The sequence below is a fragment of the Peromyscus maniculatus genome, chromosome 20 (assembly GCF_049852395.1).
Source record: "Peromyscus maniculatus bairdii isolate BWxNUB_F1_BW_parent chromosome 20, HU_Pman_BW_mat_3.1, whole genome shotgun sequence".
Lineage (NCBI taxonomy): Eukaryota > Metazoa > Chordata > Mammalia > Rodentia > Cricetidae > Peromyscus > Peromyscus maniculatus.
In genome coordinates this window covers 49,401,723-49,421,417 of record NC_134871.1, presented here as the reverse complement: position 1 = coordinate 49,421,417, position 19,695 = coordinate 49,401,723, and the positions used below count along the sequence as shown (strand labels likewise).

Below are 19,695 nucleotides of genomic sequence, written 5' to 3'. Positions count from 1 at the left end.
CTGCGCGCCGGGCTGGCGTGGTTCCGCGCTGCCGCCAGGGGGCGCTCGTGCGCAGCAGGCGAAGCTCTCGGGAGCGCGTGCTCAGGGAGCGTGCGCTGCGGAGTGGGGTCTCGGGGCCGGGCGCGCTCCTCGCCAGCGGGATGACCTCTGCCAAGTGGCACCGATTAGGGGTGCACAGAAAAGTGCAGACGCGTCCCCGCCGTCGGGTGCCCTCCAAGCTGTAGCTCTCCAGGGAACCCTCTTCGTTATTTACTTGTTTATTTATTTGCCTCTCCTGTCGCTGTCTGCCCCAAATAGAGTGAAGGGGCTCCCGTTCGACACTACGGGGCTCACTGAACGCGCCGCTGAATCGCTGGCTTCAGGAATGACCCTCTCTAAGAGACCTGCAGAGGAGCCTCGGGCCCCCCAGAACCACCTTGCCTCCCAGCTCCACCGATGACGTCATGCACGCGCACCCCCACCTGGAGGGAACCGAAAGGGAGGCACAGGCTGGGGTGGGGGGAACCACAGACCTTGTGAAGTTCCCTTCCCCCTCCAGCACCGCTCCCTGCCTCTTTCCTTAATCCAGTAATTAATTATGTAATTATTTCTCCCATTGTCTCCTCTGCTTGTCGGTGGGCTCCAGCTGGCCGGGTTATGTCTTGTTTGCTATATCCAAACAGTAGGTGGTCAGTAAATACACCCTAGCCCTAATCATCATCATCCTGCCTCCCCCCTCAAATCCCAACAGTTTGACCTAAGGGCTCCAGGGTTTGTTTGTTTTTGAAGCAGATTCTCTTGTAGTCTAGGAAGGCTTCTGGAACTCACCATGCCATGTGGACCGGGATGATTTTGAGCTTCTGATCCTGCTTCTTTATACCAGCTATGGTGTTTCAGGCTGTGTTACCATACCCATCTGTAACGAGAAGTCTCTGATGCGGCTATTACACTATCATTCTATAAAACTGCTAGAAGAAAACAAGAGGAAATCGTGGATAGGCAGAGTTTCTACTTTTTTACTTTTTTGTTTTTGGAGACAGGCTTTCTCTGTGTAACAGTCCTGGCTGTCCTGGAATTCACTTTGTAGACCAGGCTGACCTCTGCCTCCCAGTGCTGGGATTAAAGGCATGTGCCACCACCTCCCGGGGCTCACTCTTTATCTTTATTTTGTGTGAGCATGTGCCTTCATGTTTGTGTGTGCATCCTATAAGTGCAGTGCCTGGGGAGGCCAGAAGAGGGCGTGGGATCCCCTTGAACAGAAGTTACAGACCTTTGTGGGTCATTGTGAGGGTGCTGGGAACCAAACTCAGTCCACTGCAAGAGCAACAAGTTCTCCTCACTGCAGACTCATTCATTTCTCCAGCTCTTTTGTTGTATGTCAAGGCCTCCCGATGTAGTCAGGCTGTGACCTCAAACTCACTATGTAGCCCACACTCAGTTCAAACTTGGGGTAATCTCATGTGCTGAGATCTCGGACACAAGCTACCACATCTAGCAAAGCATTTTCTCAGAAGCACAAAGCTGTGTGTGGCCAGGAGGGTTCCTGGGCTGAGCAGCCAACCCGTACTTACTAAATGTTCTTCAAGGTGGTTGAAACATCCTCCCTCTTGTCTGTATTGACCTCATCCCGAGTTCTGTGCCCGAGTTCGAGGCCACTATGTAGATGAACACAATTCACAAGGGGGAGCAGTTTCACCATCAACAGTTTGCCAGATAATCAATCCTGCCTACCTCGGTAATCTAGCTGAAGTGAATGCAGGTTCTCTCTCTCTCTCTCTCTCTCTCTCTCTCTCTCTCTCTCTCTCTCTCTCTCTCTCTCATTTATTTATTATATATACAGTGTTCTGCTTGTGCATATCCCTTCAAGCCAGAAGAAGGAGCCAGGTCTCATTACAGATGGTTGTGAGCCACCATGTGGTTGCTGGGAATTGAACTCAGGACCTTTGGAAGAGCAAGCAGTGCTCTTAACCACTGAGCCATCTCTCCAGCCTCCTCTTCCAGAGGTTCTGAGTTCAATTCCCAGCAACCACATGGTGGCTCACAACCATCTGTAATGAGATCTGGTGCCCTCTTCTGGTCTGCGGGGATATGTGCACTGTATACATAATAAATAAATTAATTTAAAAAAAAAAAAGAACCTCTGGAAGAACAGCCAGTGCTTTTAACCTCTGAGCTAGGTTCTCTTATCTTAGTCTAATCTTTTGTGTGTGTGTGTGGGTTTTTCCAGACAGGGTTTCTCTGTAGCTTTGGAGCCTGTCCTGGATCTCACTCTGTAGACCAGGCTGGCCTCGAACTCACAGAGATCCACCTGGCTCTGCCTCCCGAGTGCTGGGATTACAGGCATGCGCCACCACCGCCCAGCTCTTATTCTAATCTTTTTTTTTTTTTTTTTTTTTTTTTTTTTGGTTTTTTCGAGACAGGGTTTCTCTGTGCAGCTTTGCGCCTTTCCTGGGACTCACTTGGTAGCCCAGGCTGGCCTCGAACTCACAGAGATCCGCCTGGCTCTGCCTCCCAAGTGCTGGGATTAAAGGCGTGCGCCACCACCGCCCGGCTAATTCTAATCTTAATTACTAAAATTAACTTTCTTGTCACACATCACACGGTAAATCAGTGGATTAATCTAGCTGCATATATGTAGTTTATGGAATGAGTACAGAGTTTAAAAGGCTACTGCATCGTGGACGTTGACAAGGTTTCAGAAGTGGACCGACAGAAATGCACATAGAATCCGCCTTAATCAGATAAGGAACCCAACCAGCCTCGGAGAAGAGGGTATTGCTGTAGAGTTCACTGAGAGTGGAGATGTAGCCAGAGCTAGGGGGTGCCAGGACAAGCCTGGGGGAACAGCTCCAGACCTCCAGGGAGGTCTACAGGCACAGCAGTCAGCCGTGCCCACAGCAAGGGACTGCGCTGAGCTTGAAGCCCAGGAACAGCTATTCCGCTTATTTTTAATTAAAGCTTTTTGAACACTTTATTTATTCTTTTTATGTGTATGGGTGTTTTGACTGCATGTCTGTCTGTGCACCCCATATGGCAGTGCCCATGGAGGCCAGATGAGGGCATCAGGTTCACTGGGACTCAAATTACAGGCCACTGTGAGCCACTGTGAGCCACTGTGTGGGTGCTGGGAATCCACCCGAGTCCCCTGGAGGAGTCGCCAGTGCTCTTAACTACTGAGCTACCTCTCAAAACCCTATTTTTAATTTATTGTTATTATATTCATTGTGTATGTATAAATCAGTAGGCAACTTGTGAGAGTTCTTTCCTCCCATTAAGTGAGTTCTAAAGATTGAATTCAGGTCATCAGGCTTGGAAAGTGCCTCATATTTTTATTTGCCAGCCCTCATATTTATTTATTTATTTATTTATTTATTTATTTATTTATTTATTTATTTATTTATTTATTTTTGAAAGTTGCACAAATAATTAATGGGAGTACCTTCATTTTGTTTTGTGTCTTCTTTGGAAACAGCATCTCACTATGTCACACTGGTTGTCCTGGAACTTGCTCTGTAGACCAGGCTGGCCTAAAACTCACAGAGATCCGCCTTCTTCTGTCTCCCCAGTGTTGGGATTAAAGGCGTAGACCACTTTGTGAAGATTATAGCAGAGTATAAGGAGCCATCTGGGGAGTGCCTTCACACCCACCCACTGCACTCCCACAGGCATTCAATGTGATGGGCCCTGCCAATCAGCTAGGGATGGATGGATGGATGGATTCCTCATATGTAGTTGGCCCTGGAGAAATAGATTATGTGATTCTGTGTATATGTCCTGGTCCTGCTTCCTGCCACACAGCCCCTAAAGCTCTTGGAATCTCTAAACTGATGTTCCCTTTCTGTATACTAATGAGTATACTAGAACCTCGGCCTCCAGCCTGCACAGAGGCTCTGGTAATCCTTATGCCGAAAGGACCTCTGGGAGGACATCCGAATAGCAACTCTACTTGCCATTAGAGTAACCCCATCTTTGTTATTAAGCGCCGTAGCAAAAGATTATAGTTTCAAATGTCTGTGTAACCTTCCTAATTTCTGAACCAGGTTGGCTGTGACCCTAGAATTTGGGAGGTAGAGACTGGAGCCATGGTTCAAGGCTGGCTTCATCACTTCAGTTCCAGTGTCAGCCTGGGTTACTTGAGACTGTCTCAAAAGAACAACAGACAGACGGGAGAGGCGGGACTCAGAGCAAATGCTGCTCTTGCAGTGGGCCAAAGTTCAGATGCTAGCAGTCATGCTGGGTGGTTCATAACCTATAACTCCAACTCCAGGGGCATCTGCTGCCTATAGCCTCCTTGGGCATTGCATTCCAGTGTACATACCCACACACAGACATACATAAAAATTAACTGAATAAATAAATAAATGAGAAAATTACAAATAAAATAAATCCTCCTTGTTTTTTTTTTCATGCCGAATGCTGTTTATTGAAGGAGGGAGGAGGTCTTAAATACAGACTTACAGCACAATGGGAGAACCCCGGAGCGCAGAAGTTCACTACCGATGTTTTACAATCTTGCATCCAAGCTGTTAATGCCCATTATGCAGGATACATAGACAAGGATTCCCTTAAGCATTCAGGAGGGTGGAACCCAGCAGGGAATTAGCATAGGGAGGATATTAAGGTCAACGTCAGCAAGCAAGGCAACAGTTACCCAAAATGGGGGCCAGGGACCTACAGGCCCCCCTTTTATTAAAAAATGATCTTCTGACTTAGGTTGTGTGGGACGTCAGCAGGTCACCTTACCCGTCATGGAGACACCTGCCCAGGCCACACAGGCACTCTGTCTTAGGTTGGTGAGCGCCCCCAGGCATTACCTGTCTCTGAATACTCATTATCATACAGGCTCAATCATGTGTGAGCTTCAGAGTCAACTGCTGCCAAAGATCTCAAAGTGGCACTGGGCTTGCAATCTGTGTGTTCAACACAGAAAAGACCAATAGAGGTCCTATCCCACCCATAGCCAGTAGGCTAAAGGCAACTGAGCCATTACCTTCCTTAACGAGCCTTACTGCAAATTGGAGTCCTTGTAAGATGGTATCCCAAAATGGAACTTGAGTTTATAAATTTATCATTTTCAAAGCCAATCGAAATGTATATAACTATTGAATTAAATTTATCATGCCCAATAGAATGAAAGATTAACTAACTGTGGTAGCTACTTTTGTTGCCAGGGTCTCCACTGTGCTAGCTGTAGTAAGCAATTATGAAATGGTAATCCCAGAAACAGTAGCAGTGGTGGCTGCCACTGCTATAACAGCAACAACGGCAGCGGCGATGTCAAATTCTCTTCTGGAGCGTGTGGACATCCACTGGCATGGACACAACTCCAGGAACATGAACCACCAAGGCCCATTTTTCTTGATCCCAGCACAACTTAGGCTGGCAGCTCTGCAAAAGAACAACTAAGAACCATAAAGAAAAAACAGGCAGCTCATAAGGAATCCTCCTTAATTTTGCCTTCAAAAGTTTCCCATTAAGCCAGGGAAATGACTCAGTAGGTAAAGTGCTTGCATTGAAAGCATGAGGACCTGAGTTCTAATCTCAAATACTCCTATTTAAAAAGTTATGTATAAGCCGGGCGGTGTTGGCACACACCTTTAATCCCAGCACTTGGGAGACAGAGCTGGGCAGAATTCTGTGAGGTCGAGGCCAGCCTGGTCTACAGAGCAAGATCCAGGATAGGCACCAAAGTTACACAGAGAAAACCCGTCTAAAAAAAAAAAAAAAGTTATATCTAGTAGGACACACCTTTAATCCCAGATAAATCCTGAGGACTTGCTGGCCAGCCAGTATAGCTACCCCAAATGGCTTCTGTCTCCAGGTTTATTGAAAGACTCTGTCAAAAATAAAGTGGAAGGCAGAGACAGGCAGATCTCTGAGTTGGAGGCCAGTCTGGTCTAGAGTGAGTTCCAGGACAGCCAGTACTACACAGAGAAACCATGTCTAGAAAAACAAAAACAAATAAGGTGGAAATAGCACTGTGGAGGCAGAGACAGGTGGATCTATGTGTTTTGGAATAACCTAGTCTACATACTGAATGCAGGCTACATGATGAGACCTTATCTCAAAAGATAAAAAAATAAAATAAAATAAAAGAAGGCTGGTGAGATAGCTCAGCGTTTAAGAGCACTGGCTGCTCTTCCAGAGGTCCTGAGTTCAATTCCCAGCAACCACATGGTGGCTCACAACCATCTGTAATGAGATCCAGTGCCCTCTTCTGGCCTGCAGGGATACATGCAGAAAGAACAGTATACAAAATAAATAAATAAATCTTTAAACAATAAAAATAAAAAGAAGGGACTGGAGAGAGGGCTCAGCAGTTAAGATGACTTGCTGTTCTTGCAGAGGACCTGAGTTCAGTTCCCAGCACCCACATTGTGACTCACAACCATTGTAATACCAGTAATTCCAGTTCCAGAGGATCTGATCTCCTTTCTGATCTCCCCAAGTATCTTGCAAGGAAAACACACACACCATACACACACACACACATACTAATAGTAAAAATAATTTAGAGGTGGGTAAGGAACCGCATTTAAAAAATTAACTAAGCTGGGCAGTGGTGGTGCACACCTTTGATTCCAGCGCTTGGGAGGCAGAGGCAGGCGGATCTCTGTGAGTTTGAGGTCAGCCTGGACTACAGAGCTAGTTCCAGGACAGCCAGGGCTACACAGAGAAACCCTGTCTCAAAGAACAAAAATCACTAAAATAAGGAGCTAGTGAGATGGCTTGGAGGTTAAAAGCACTGGCTGTTCTTCCAGAGGACCCAGGTTCAATTCCCAACATCCACATGGTGGATAACAATAGTCTATAACTCCAGATGCCTTCTTCAGGCCTCTGTAGGCTCCAGGCACACACAAACAAACAGGTAAAAGCACAACACCTAAACAGTAAATACAAGCTGGGCAGTGGTGTTACACACCTTTGATCCCAGCACTCAGGAGGCAGAGCCAGGCAGATCTCTGTGAGTTCAAGACCAGCCTGGACTACCAAGTGAGTTTCAGGAAAGGTGCAAAGCTACACAGAGAAACCCTGTCTCAACCCCCCCCCCAAAAAAAAAAAACAGTAATAAATACTAATACTAATGTGAATTGGGCTAGATATAGCTCTGTTGGCAGAGAGCTTCCATAGCCAATACCAACACCAACAACAAATCGGAAAGAAAGTCCTCTTAGGCTCAGGAACACCATGAAAAAGAAAGAAGGCAGACAAGACTATAAGAGTTGAAGGCAGGGGTGGAATATCTGAATGCTGTCCTCCAGGAATGACATGGACATTGCCGTCTTGAATTCTCTGTGATTACCTGCACAAGATTTGACCTGTCCCCGTACAGTTACGGGAAGAGCAGGGGAGTTCACAGACGCCCATCTCCCCAAGAGGACCTAAAGGCTGTTGAATGGTTGCCAGGGTAGGGACGCTTTCTTCAGGCACTGGTGAGATGTCCGTGATTTTTCCCATAAATAACTCCTTACTCATGACCCTGGAAGTAATTCTAATAAAACTCACTGACTAATCACCAACTATTAGAACAACAGGAAAGACACAAAAGCAGAAGAAAAACTGTCTGGGAAGAGGAAGGTGATCACCAGAGTGGAAGGGGTCCAAAGAGGGTAATAAGGGGTACGTCCAGTCGCAGTGTGTCACGCAGGTGTATGAAGATGTCACAGTGAAGTTAACTAATGCCAATATTAATCACATGCTAATAACAAACTTTTCCCAAAGTGACCCAAAAAGAAAATCATTCATCATCTCATGGGCTATCAACACCCCAGAGAGAGGGGATTCAGGGCTGTGGCAGTTTTTTTAAAGTTCCTACTTAAATCAGCTGAGAAGATTAGATGAAGTTTTAGTTTAGTTTAGTTTTGTTTTGTTTTGTTTCTCCTGCAGGTGCTATTTGTTCAGATTTTCAAAAAAGTGTTTGTGTGTGTCACAGTGCTTGTGGAGTTCAGAGGACAATTTGTGGGAGTTGGTTTTGAGTCCCTGGGGTAGAATTCAGGTCTTCCAGAATGTCTGCACCCTTTAAAGGCTGAGCCACCTTGCAGAACCTGTCCACCTTGCAGAACCTGTCCAGATGATTTTAGCTGATCGTTTCTGTCACTGTGTATTCAAAAATAGTCATTTCTGGCTCCACATAGACAGCTGAGAGCGTTTGCTTGGCTGGCAGCTGGGGCTTTGCCAGACTGCTTGGGCCTGACAGGCCTCTCAATACTGCTTCTCTATGGCTCAGTTTACATGCTTATGGACGATGCGAAACACACCGACCTGTAGAGTTAATATTTACAAAGCATGTGGTGTGGCCTTTGCCTGATACATAGAAAAACAAAAGCCAGGCATAGTGATGCACACCTTTAATTCCAGCACTAGGGAGCCTGAGGCTGAGGATGTCTGTGAGTCCAGGCAGGGAGCCTCAGGCTGAGGATGTCTGTGAGTTCAAGGCCAGCCTGGACTCACAGACATCCTCAGCCTCAGGCTGCCTAGTGCTGGAATTAAAGTGAGACCCTGTTTCAAATAAATAAATAAAATCTACAATATTTTGTGGTGAAATTTGTAATTTTGCTGGGGGATGTAGCTCAGTGGTAGAATGTTTAACTAGCCTGTATGAAGTCCTAAATTCAATCTCTAGTACCTAAAAAAAAATTCTTAATTTTGAACTTGGTAGTGGTGGTGCACGCCTTTAATTGCAGCACTCAAGAGCCAGAGGCAGACAGATCTCTGTGAGTTCAAGGCCAGCCTGGTTTACAGAGCTAGTTCCAGAACAGCCAGAGCTACACAAAGAAACCCTGGAAACGACCCCCCCCCCAAAAAAAAATAAAAGACAAAAACAAAAAACCCTTAATTTTGACACAATCGAATATAATTACTTATTCTTTATGGCTTGTGTTTCTAAGATTCTGGGATTAAAAGTATTTGACTTGTGAAGGGAGGCTGGAGAGATGGCTCAGTGGTTAAGAGCACTGGCTGTTCTTACAGAAGATATGGATTCAGTCCCAGCACTCACATGAAATGGCTCACAACTAGCTGTAACTCCAGTTCCAGGGGATCTGCAGACACTGAATGCATGTGGTATACAGACAAGAATGTAGGCAAAACACCTATATACATAAAATAAAAATAATAAAAAATATTTTCTTTTCTTTTTTTTTTTCCCCCTGAGATGGGGTTTCTCTGTGTAGTCTTGGAACCTGTCCTGGAACTCACTCTGTAGCCCAGGCTAGCCTGGAACTCACAGAGATCTACCTGTCTCTGCCTCCCTGAGTGCTGGGATTAAAACGTGCACCATTGCCACCTGGCAAAAAATAATAAATTTTTTAGCCGGGCGGTGGTGGCGCACGCCTTTAATCCCAGCACTCGGGAGGCAGAGCCAGGTGGATCTCTGTGAGTTCGAGGCCAGCCTGGACTACCAAGTGAGTCCCAGGAAAGGCGCAAAGCTACACAGAGAAACCCTGTCTTGGAAAACCAAAAAAAAAAAATAATAATAATAATAAATTTTTTAAAAGTCTTTTTTCCATGTGTGTTACCATTGTTGTTTCCTGTGTGTATGTGTGCACGTGCGTGCTTGCATGCGTGTGTGTGTGTGTGTGTGTGTGTGTGTGTGTGTGTGTGTGAGAGAGAGAGAGATTTCAAGTCCAGCTACAGAGTGAGTTCCAGGACAGTCAGGACTACACAGAGAAACCCTGTCTTGTTTGTTTTGAGACAGAGTTTCACTGGGGACACCAGGCTGGCCTCAAACTGTGTGTCACCACACTGGGCCCTATTTTATTTTATTTTATTTTATTGAATTTTTGTGTCTCCATGTGTGCATGCCTGAGCAGGTGTCTGAGAAAGCTGGAAGATATCTGGCTCACAGGAGCTGGATGGAGTTACTGAACTCAGATCATCTGGAACAGCAGTAAATAGTCTGAACCGATAAGCCATCCTTCCAGCCCTTATTTTAGCTTTTGAGACAAGGTCTTGTATTCCAGGCTAGCCCCAGACTCAATATGTAGCTAATAACAACCTAGAAATCCTGATTCTCCTGCTCTCACCCGCCCAGTGCTATGATTACAGATGTGAAGCACCATGACTGTTTTTACACTGTACTGGCTTCATGCATCTTAGGCAAAGACTCTAGCAAGTAAGGCACAATTTCTAGCCCAGAAGTCCCAAGTTGTTTAAGTGTTAGTTTTTTATTTTTATTTTATTTTATTTTATTTTTTGGTTTTTTTGAAACAGGGTTTCTTTGTGTAGCTTTGGAGCCTGTCCTGGAACTCACTCTGTAGCAGGCTAACCTCAAACTCACAGAAATCCACCTGCTTCTCCCTCCAGGGTGCTGGGATTAAAGGTGTGTGCCAACAACGCCCGGCTATTTTATTTTTTTGAGACAGAACCTCACCATAAAGCCTTGGCTGGCTTGCAGCTACCTACATAGACCAGACTGGCCTTAAACTCACAGAGACCTGCCTGCCTCTGCCTCTGCCTCCCAGGATTAAATAACTTCTTAAGGATATTCTGCACTTGTTACTCCTCCCACTTTCAGAAATTTTCTTTCTTACTTTTCTTTAATAAAGCTATGTTCTCACTCCTAAAAAAATTTTTTTTTTCTTTTTCTTTATCTGGAGAGATGGTTCTGTAGTTAAGAAAACTTGTTATCCCAGGGGAGTGGGGTTTGGTTTACAGCATTCGCTACTGTCTGCAACTCCAAGGGATCTGACACCCTCCTCTGACTTTCACGGACGCCAGGCACACACGTGGTGCACATACATACACCCTGTCAACATACCCATACATACATTATAACATGAATAAATCTAAAAATTAAGAACAAAACATGGGTGCTGGAGAGATGGCTCAGCGGTTAAGAGCAGTGACTGCTCTTTCAGAGGACTCGGGGTTCAAGTCCAGCACCCACATGGCGGCTCACAACTGTCTGTAACTCCAGTTCCAGGGGATCCGTCCCCCAAACACGGGCAGACAGGCAGACATGCAGGCAAAACACCAATGCACGTTTTAAAAAAAAAAGAAAGAAAGAAAGAAAGAAAGAAAGAAAAGAAGAAGAAAGAACAAAATGTGAACGGGACATGGCATCTAGGTACTGGAATGGCAGACACCGGACCTGACGGAGGTGTGCCCGAAATCATGGCGTATTAAAGCAATTTGTTGTTGCATTAAAATCACTGGCTAGGCAGAGAGCAAGCGAGTTTCATCCAGTCTTTCCAACTTAAAAGCTCGCGAGCTCGCACAGCAGTTCCATGTAACTAAGCCTGCTTCAACGAGATTGCTTTCGATCCTGTGTAGGGCTGAAAGGGTTAGTACGGGATGATTCAATTCTAGAGGTGACAGCGCACGGACACAAGCCAATGCAGCCACTTTTCTTCATTATCATCAAGTTTGGCTGCTGCAGAGCGCCGTAGACTCATTACGTTCCGTACGGCAGCGTCTCCGAGGCTTTTCGCAACGTTTGAACCCCACCACTTGCCGTACGGACGCTAATGGTCCACCCCAAGTGGGCGGGACAGTGACGTTGGTTGCGCGCGTCCTTGGACCCGACGTCCACTGCGGCAGCACGCTGGCACGCTGAGGGGGCGGGGCCACTCAGTGGCTTTATATAGCCTGCGCGCCCGCCGCGCCGACCTCTATCGGCGGCGTGTGACGGCGAGATGGTACGTGTGGGTGTGCAGGCTGTCTCCCTAGTTCTGGGCCACGGTCTCCGCGACCCATCGGCGCCATCGCGGCCTGCCCAACACTGGGAAGCCGCTCAGGAGCCCAAGGCACATGGCGCGGGCCACGACGGGGCCTAGACCTGTCTAGAGGACGCGTGCGGAGCACCGGGCCTCGGGGCGAGGCCACGGCCTGGGCGCCCGCCTAAAGGCCCCTCTGCTTTAAAACGGGTTATTTTTTGGTTTTGACGCCAGTTTTATGTTAGTTGAGCATTTGGGTAGCCTGCTAGAGGCCGCCGTCTTTGGATTGCATTGACTAAGACGGTAGCCATTGTGCGGAGCACGGACGAATTTCCGTTTTGGAATGTGCTTCCGCGAAAGGAAAGAGGGTCTCCGGAGTTCCCAGAAGCCACAAATGATGAACCTTCTGACGGGCGGACAGAAACTCTGTGCTGATTGTCATGTTCTGATTTGGCGTTGGGAATTCTAGAGGCCTACCTGTAGAAGGCCGGCGCTCGGAGCGCCATGTGGCCATTTAGCAGTGAGTCATCAATGCTCGAACGTAAACCAGCTCGTTAGGAATTTTTAATAGTTCCGTACCGATTATGAAGGGCGCATGGCAATGTTTAAAGTTAACGTTAGCAAAAGCCCTGTTGAGGTCTGCTATCTAAGATTACTTAGGAGTGGCATACTCTTGGTATAATGGGTTGATCCCATTATAATGTAATGGGATTACAGTTGTAATGTTTAGTTTTCTCCTCCAGTCTCACAGGAAATTCTCTGCTCCCAGGCATGGGTCATTGGGCTTCTTGCCTCGGAAGCGCAGCAGCCGGCATCGTGGGAAAGTGAAGAGCTTCCCCAAGGATGACCCTTCCAAGCCTGTACATCTCACAGCCTTTCTAGGCTACAAGGCTGGCATGACCCATATTGTCCGGGAAGTTGACAGACCAGGATCCAGTATGTAGAGTGCTTCCTTGTCCCAACTTGGGCCTGGGTATACTTTAATTCAGGAATGGTTGGTACTGGAGTAAATTTGCAAAGCCACAGCAGATGTTCCACCTTGGGTGGTTTGTGCTTTTGAGTCTGAAACAGGTGACTTAGGTGACAGTGTGCCCACTTGATGGTATAATGTCCTAGGTAGATAATGTGACCCTGTGTAAAATCCTGTGGGAATGGAGTTAAAGTTGGTCTTACCCATGTGGATGCCTGAGGATTAAAACTTAGTCCTCAGAATGGAGTGCTGCATCCTTAGCTTTAAGGGTTTTTTCAAGTCTGAGATGAAGCATGTGACATTTTGCCAATACTTCCTGAATGCTGGGATCAAAGGTGATAGTCACTACCAGGCTTAATGTCTGTTCTAACGGCAGGCACGCAGAATGAGAAGTGTAGCGTAGGTATTGTGAAACACCTGGGAACTTAGGCCTCAACTGTAGTAAAGAGCTCCCTTTGCAGAGCCTGGAGATGTGAGGAGCAGTCCTGGAAGGCCAAAGAGGGCCAACTAATTGGATGACAGGCAGAAAGCCTTCTGTGGATCCGTGGAAAAGCATTTGAATGTGTTGGTAGTTGTCTGCCCACTGATACACGTTTGCCTTCACAGAGGTGAATAAGAAAGAAGTTGTAGAAGCTGTCACCATTGTGGAAACACCACCCATGGTAGTTGTGGGCATTGTGGGATATGTTGAAACCCCACGAGGCCTCCGGACCTTCAAGACAGTATTTGCTGAGCACATCAGTGATGAGTGTAAGAGGCGTTTCTACAAGAACTGGTAAGGAGGGGGCAAACCAAGGAGCTAGAATTAGGATTCCCCCCCCCCTTCAAGGCAGGGTTTCTCTGTAGCTCTTGATGTCCTGTAGCTAACTGGACAAGGCTGGCCATCCGTTTGCCTCCCAAGTGCTGGGATTAAAGGCATATGCCACCACTTGGCTTGTACTGGGTTTCTTAGTGCAAGTACATTGATCAGAGGATTCTGGAGATAGTCCTTGTTTTTTTTTTTTCTTCTTAAGCTAAAATCTGACTCCATTAATCCTCATGGGTGGTTGGAGTTAGTGTTTTGATACTGAAATGGCAGATGGAGCTAGGAAATAATTAATAGACAAGCTTCATTCGTTGAGTTTGTCCTTTATGTTGGAGATTGAACAGGAGCGTGGACTGTACCAGACAAGTCCCTCGCCTCTGGCCCGTGTTCCTGGGTCCCCGATATCATTACTGTGAGATGTTCCCCCAGGTAGATAAAGGGAGATTCTGGTGCCCTGGAGCAAGAATTGTGTTCTGTATGTGTACGGCTTACATTAACCTGTGGACCTCTGCTCAGCTCCGCTCGGCTCTGCCCGATGAGCTCCATCCAGGCTCCGCTTGCTGGTGGAAAAGGCTCCTTAGAAGCCGGCAATGAGCCCCATGCCCACATGGTGCCAGTCTGCCTTCCTCTCACCCCTTGCAAGGGTGATGAAGGCCTGCACCGGGCCCCTCCCCCAACTCTGCTCTGCTCCTGAAGGCACAAGTCTAAGAAGAAGGCCTTTACCAAATACTGTAAGAAATGGCAGGATGACATGGGCAAGAAACAGCTGGAGAAGGACTTCAACAGCATGAAGAAGTACTGCCAGGTCATCCGCATCATTGCCCACACTCAGGTGAGCACCCCTGTGACCTAGGAGTGAGGGAGGCTTTATTGGCTCCTGTTCACTTTGTCATTCCACAGGGATTTGGGGGCATTAGGACATTCAGGTGTCTTAAAATTCCTTAAAGAGCAGACAGGCCAGTCAGCAGCTTACTTGCGGCTTCAGCTTGCCTCTTGGCCAGGGGTGGTGTGCGCTAATGGTGTCTCTGACCAGCAGATGGCACTGTGGCACCTTACTCCATCTAGGCTTCCTATGATCAGCTCACCCATCAATGCTTAAACTGATGGCAGTCTATAGTAGCAGCAAGGTGCTGGCACTGTCCTGTAGTGGCATGGGTATTTAATTGAAGATTTCAGTTTGTTAACCTAAGAGACTTCTTCTAGTCTTGCTTTATCCTTTGCTTACCTGGTACTCATTGACATTGAAATGATGGTGTGAGCCTAGGTTCATGTATTTTGTTTTCTAAACAGACAGCTCATTAGGTGGGTCACAGGAACCATTAAAAAAACTTCCTGTCTCAGGGTATGGGCTACTTAGCCCATTTTGACAGCTAGCCAATCATTATAAGAAAAGGATTGCTGACAAGCTGATCTGAGCTTTCTCCACTTCTTCCTAGATGCGTCTGCTTCCTCTGCGCCAGAAGAAGGCACACTTGATGGAGATCCAGGTGAATGGGGGCACTGTAGCCGAGAAGCTGGACTGGGCCCGGGAGAGGCTGGAGCAGCAGGTTCCTGTGAACCAGGTGTTTGGACAGGATGAGATGATTGATGTCATCGGGGTGACAAAAGGCAAAGGCTACAAAGGTAAGCTTTGTAGTGGTTTGTGATGCTGTGGGTGAGGCATGGGAGCTTGACCTGGCTATTCTGTGATGAGGCCTTGGAATGTGCTGGACACAGCACCTGAGTAACACTGCGGAAGCATTTCCTGTTGCCTTCCTTCTGAGAACAGCATCCCTGGTCAGCATGATTGAGGTTCTAGGGATTGGGGTTAAACTGCCTTGAAATCAAAGACATGGCAACCTCTGGCCTCTATTTATGTATAACATGCAGACAGAGTTGCTGCAGATGCAAATACTTGAGGCCAAGTACTGTTTAGGCAGACACCCATCCAGTCTGATTTGAAATATGGGATAGTATTCAGCTCATCTTAATTCACCCATTGTGTAATAAATAGGTAATTCAAGTTGTTTCGTCACAAGTACCTCAAAATAAATTCTAGTTGGGCACTAGCAGGGAATGGAGAGAGTTGTGTCTGGACCCTTGTAACAGTGACATGTTCTGCCCAGGGGTGACCAGTCGTTGGCACACAAAGAAACTGCCACGCAAGACCCATCGAGGTTTGCGCAAGGTTGCCTGTATTGGAGCCTGGCACCCTGCCCGTGTGGCCTTCTCTGTGGCTCGAGCTGGGCAGAAAGGCTACCATCATCGAACAGAGATTAACAAGAAGGTAAGGCTGACTGGGATCTTGCAGGTGGGAGGCTCTCAGTCCTGTAGGACAGTCACTGTTGAGAACCCACATCTCCCGACCCTTTCCCAGGGAATTTTAAAGCGTTCATTTTATAAGCAGTATTTCTGCTTATTAGATGAATAATCGCTGCATGGCATAGGCTGCCTTGGAAGTTTTTTTTTTAAATCTGACTCATGTGGCCCAAGATGGTTGATGACTAGTTGAAGAGGACTTTGGGCCTTCGACTTGCCTGGGTCTTCCTTCTGAGTGTTGACTAAAGCTTGTGTCTAGCAGTAGCAGTATTTATTTTTGATCAGGTCCATGTACCTGGAGAACACATCTGTAGACTCACTTCCAGACTGGGTACCAGGCTGGTGCTGATCCACCCACCCTTGGTCCTTCGGACTGTCTTACCATTTACTGATGTTGTGTTTGTCAGATTTACAAGATTGGTCAAGGCTACCTCATCAAGGATGGTAAGCTGATCAAGAACAACGCATCTACCGACTACGACCTGTCTGACAAGAGCATCAACCCTCTGGTGAGTGCTGGCTCCTGTGGGATGGCACTCGTCATCCGTCACCCTGTACTGCCGGGCTGTGCTTGTGCTGGTAGGGTGGTGAGGAGTGGGTTCCAGCCCAGCTGTTCTGTGATGAGGCTCTGGAATGTGCGCTGGGCACAGCGCCCGAGTGAGACTGAGGAACTATTCCCTGTTGCCTTCCTTCTGAGAACAGCTTTGCCGACCATGATTGTCTGATGCAACCAACTGGCCGCATTCTTAATTTCACCAATAACTTGAATTCTCTAGGGCGGTTTTGTCCATTACGGTGAGGTGACCAATGACTTCGTCATGCTCAAAGGCTGTGTGGTGGGAACCAAGAAGCGAGTGCTCACTCTGCGCAAGGTGAGACTAACAAGGTCCTGGCCTGTCCCGGGGTGAAGTCTGCATAGCTTACCTGAGTTGTGTTCTTTCTGCTTCACGGCAGTGTGGCGCTTTTGAGCTGTTTGGGTGTCGGTCACTGACTTTTTTCCTTTTGGCCCCACAGTCCTTGCTGGTGCAGACCAAACGACGTGCTCTGGAGAAGATTGACCTGAAGTTCATTGACACCACCTCCAAGTTTGGCCATGGTCGTTTCCAGACCATGGAGGAGAAGAAAGCATTTATGGTAAGGACCTACATGTCCCGTTTTGTCTTGGCTGTTTGTTTGTTTGCCTCCCTGGCTGTGAAGGATAGTGGCAACTGAGTCCTGCTCTTTGTCTTCCACAGGGACCACTCAAGAAAGACCGCATTGCCAAGGAGGAAGGTGCCTAATGCCAGAAGCACTTGGCGCAGCTGGTGGGGTCTCAATAAAAGTTTTTCCAGTGACATTGGTTCCTTGCTATTTTCTGTAGGGCCATGGTCAGCCATTGATGGGGACATTCAATACTGACACTAAGTGGTGAGGGCCCTAGTGCCTCAGCAACACTTAGACTGTTAAAAATGGTTGGCTTAATGCCTGAGCGACTGAGGGACAATATAATATGTCCCTCTTGTGTCTTCTGGGTCTGGAAGGTCTGTTTACAGAGCTTGGGTGAAACTGGGCTTGACAAGTGGAGTTAGGACTTCTTTCCTTTGGCAGCACTGATTGATAGGACTTCTGGCCTGATTATGCAGGTTTGGGGTGATACACATGGTAGCTTCCAGTTGGAGCTTGGCTGGTGCATGCTTGTCTGTGATCTTGGCATTGAGGACGCTGAGGCAGGAGGCTCATGGGCCTATCTGGACTATACAGATTTTTGTCTTAAAAAAAACCAAGGGCTGGACAGATGGCTCACGTTAAAAGCACTGGCTGCTCTTCCAGAGGTCCTGAGTTCAGTCCCAGCAACCACATAGTGGTCACAACCATCTGCAATGAGATCTGGTGCCCTCTTCTGTATACATAATCTTTAAAAAAGAAACCAAGCCGGGCAGTATCTAAACAAAATTTAAAAACTAAATCTTTAAGGCAAAATTGCAGATCTGAAAGCAGCCTGATCTACATGAAAAATTCTAGGACCACCAACCAGGACTACACTGTCTCAAGAGGTCACCACCTATGGTAGCAGGGCATTGCAGGGGTGGAGGTAGTGAATTATAAGGCCACGCCCCCAAGGGCGGTTAACTTTCTCCAAGTTCAGGCTCCCGCACTTCCACCTTGAGGCCTTTGGTCTCTGGACCAGGTACCTAATCATCCTGGCCCACAACTGGAGAATAAGGCCCTGTAAAACCCGGCTGACCTGGGATTAGTGGGCAAAAGGGTCAGGAATGCTTTAGTCTCTTCTACAGGCCTAATACGTTACTAAGAGCAGAGCCCAAACAGGTCCACGCAGAAGCTGTTGTGGTTCAGTGGTCACTTGGTGCTGTCTGGCAATTGGTCTTGTACTTATGTCCTGGGCCACCAGGGGGTGGGTGCAGCACATGGCTAACAGCCCAACTCCACTGGTATCTAGTTGGCCGGGGCACATTCTAGTAAGATCTCTGATCTTGTTTGGGTCTACAGAGCAAGATCCTGGACAACACCAAAGCTATACAGAGAGATCCTGTCTCGAAAAAAAACAAAAGAAAAAAGCAATCCATTATTAGTCTCTCTACCCCAGGCTTGGTCTCTTTGGAAGCTATTTGCAAGGACTGGAGAGACATGTACCTTGAAGCTACTTCTCTAAGGAACTTGTTGACCTCTTGAAGGCAGATGAGAAATGCAGAGAAAACAGGCCACTGGCTGCCCAGTGGTGGGGCCTCTCAGGCTTGAGGAAAGGATGCCTCAGGTGAAGCTCTGTGGTATGGGCACTCAGGCAGAGGAAATAGAAGGTGCAGAGAGGCTCTAGGCCTGAGACCTCTGGGCTCTGGTCCCAGCTCCTGAGGGAGGAGAGCTGTGCCTAGTTCCCTGCAGATTCCTGCTCTCTCTAGGACACGGGTTGACACACAGTAGGTGCTCAGTAACTGGAGTATTGCATCTGTACCTGGATGGGCGCCCCAGCATTTCTGCAGGCTCCTGGGATGGGGGCTGGGTCATTGCCTCTCCCCACCCATCTCCCATGACTGTCTCCTTCCTGTCACGCTTTCCTCTCACCAGAACCCAGACAGGCCTCACCGGAATCCTGTGGTGGCAAAACAAGGAGTCGCATTCCAATCCTGAAAAAGAATACCTGCTGGGAATTTCTGAGCAAGTGGGAACAGGGAGGTAGTGGCAGGAGCCGCCATTGCCTTAAAAGGCATGACAAAGCCATGTCTTTACCAGTTACTAGGGATGGCCCAAGGGGGCAGAGGGATGGCCAGCTGGCTGCCACCTCCCTCAGAGTGCTCTAGCCTGGACCCTGGTGACAGTCTTGCTGGGGTGGGATGGGTCCCCAGGCTGTCTCCTTTGTCCAGTACTAGGCAACCTCATATCTGCCAGCTCTCAGCATGCAGCTACTTGTCTGAGGTGCTTGTGGTCCCCCTACCTGCCCTGCCCTCTCCTGAAGACCTGACTGCCTCTCTACATCGGGGGCCTGGTCTTTGGTCTAGCCCCTGGACTAGAGAAGCTACCAAGAGCCTGGTAGCTTCTTTTTCCCTGCCCGGCCCTGAGATCTTAAGAATCTTTTTTTTTTTAAAAGATTTGTTTATCTTATGTATATGAGTATCTTATCTGTATGTATGATTTTATGCCAGAAGAGGGCATCAGATTCCACTATAGACTGTTGTGAACCACCACGTGGGTGCTGGGAATTGAACTCAGGACCTCTGGAAGAGCAGCCAGTACTCTTAACTGCAGAGCCATCTCTCCGGCCCCATCTTCAGAATCTTTAGGGCCACTCCTTGAAGTGGGATCTTTTACCGCCTCATGGTGCAGATGCAAAGCTGAGGCCAGGATGGAGTAAGTAGCATGATTAAGGGTGACCAGCTGTGGGTGGCCCTGCTGGGACCCAGATCTGTCAGGAGCAGCTGCAGAGCCCAGACCGGCTGCTGAGTACCTACTGTGCATCCCGCCTCCTGCTGACTCAGAGCCACCTCCTTCAGCCC

General features: G+C 47.7%; 1 protein-coding gene and 4 non-coding genes across 5 annotated transcripts; all 5 read left to right on the top strand.

Annotated features, from left to right (window-relative positions):
- Positions 1 to 11,496: 11,496 nt before the first annotated feature.
- On the top strand, positions 11,497 to 17,043 carry Rpl3 (ribosomal protein L3). Its single transcript, XM_006979166.4, has 10 exons — positions 11,497 to 11,618; positions 12,380 to 12,572; positions 13,213 to 13,381; positions 14,108 to 14,243; positions 14,848 to 15,034; positions 15,517 to 15,677; positions 16,117 to 16,218; positions 16,486 to 16,581; positions 16,724 to 16,843; positions 16,945 to 17,043. Exons 1-10 carry the CDS (start codon positions 11,616 to 11,618, stop codon positions 16,987 to 16,989), a joined length of 1,212 nt encoding a protein of 403 aa, XP_006979228.1. The 5' UTR covers positions 11,497 to 11,615; the 3' UTR covers positions 16,990 to 17,043.
- LOC121824534 (small nucleolar RNA SNORD43) lies at positions 12,026 to 12,089 on the top strand. The gene has a single exon (XR_006066474.1). It is a non-coding gene; the product is annotated as a small nucleolar RNA SNORD43 (small nucleolar RNA).
- Positions 14,053 to 14,107, top strand: LOC121824548 (small nucleolar RNA U82P). Its single transcript, XR_006066488.1, has one exon. It is a non-coding gene; the product is annotated as a small nucleolar RNA U82P (small nucleolar RNA).
- Positions 15,089 to 15,180, top strand: LOC121824545 (small nucleolar RNA U83B). Its single transcript, XR_006066485.1, has one exon. It is a non-coding gene; the product is annotated as a small nucleolar RNA U83B (small nucleolar RNA).
- On the top strand, positions 16,319 to 16,412 carry LOC121824544 (small nucleolar RNA U83B). The gene has a single exon (XR_006066484.1). It is a non-coding gene; the product is annotated as a small nucleolar RNA U83B (small nucleolar RNA).
- Positions 17,044 to 19,695: the final 2,652 nt, after the last annotated feature.

Bases quoted from the DNA above. Each gene is read 5' to 3' on its own strand.
- Rpl3 (XM_006979166.4), top strand. The intron at 16,219-16,485 runs GTGAGTGCTGGC...TGAATTCTCTAG, and splicing joins ACAAGAGCATCAACCCTCTG to GGCGGTTTTGTCCATTACGG. The intron at 16,582-16,723 runs GTGAGACTAACA...TTGGCCCCACAG, and splicing joins GAGTGCTCACTCTGCGCAAG to TCCTTGCTGGTGCAGACCAA.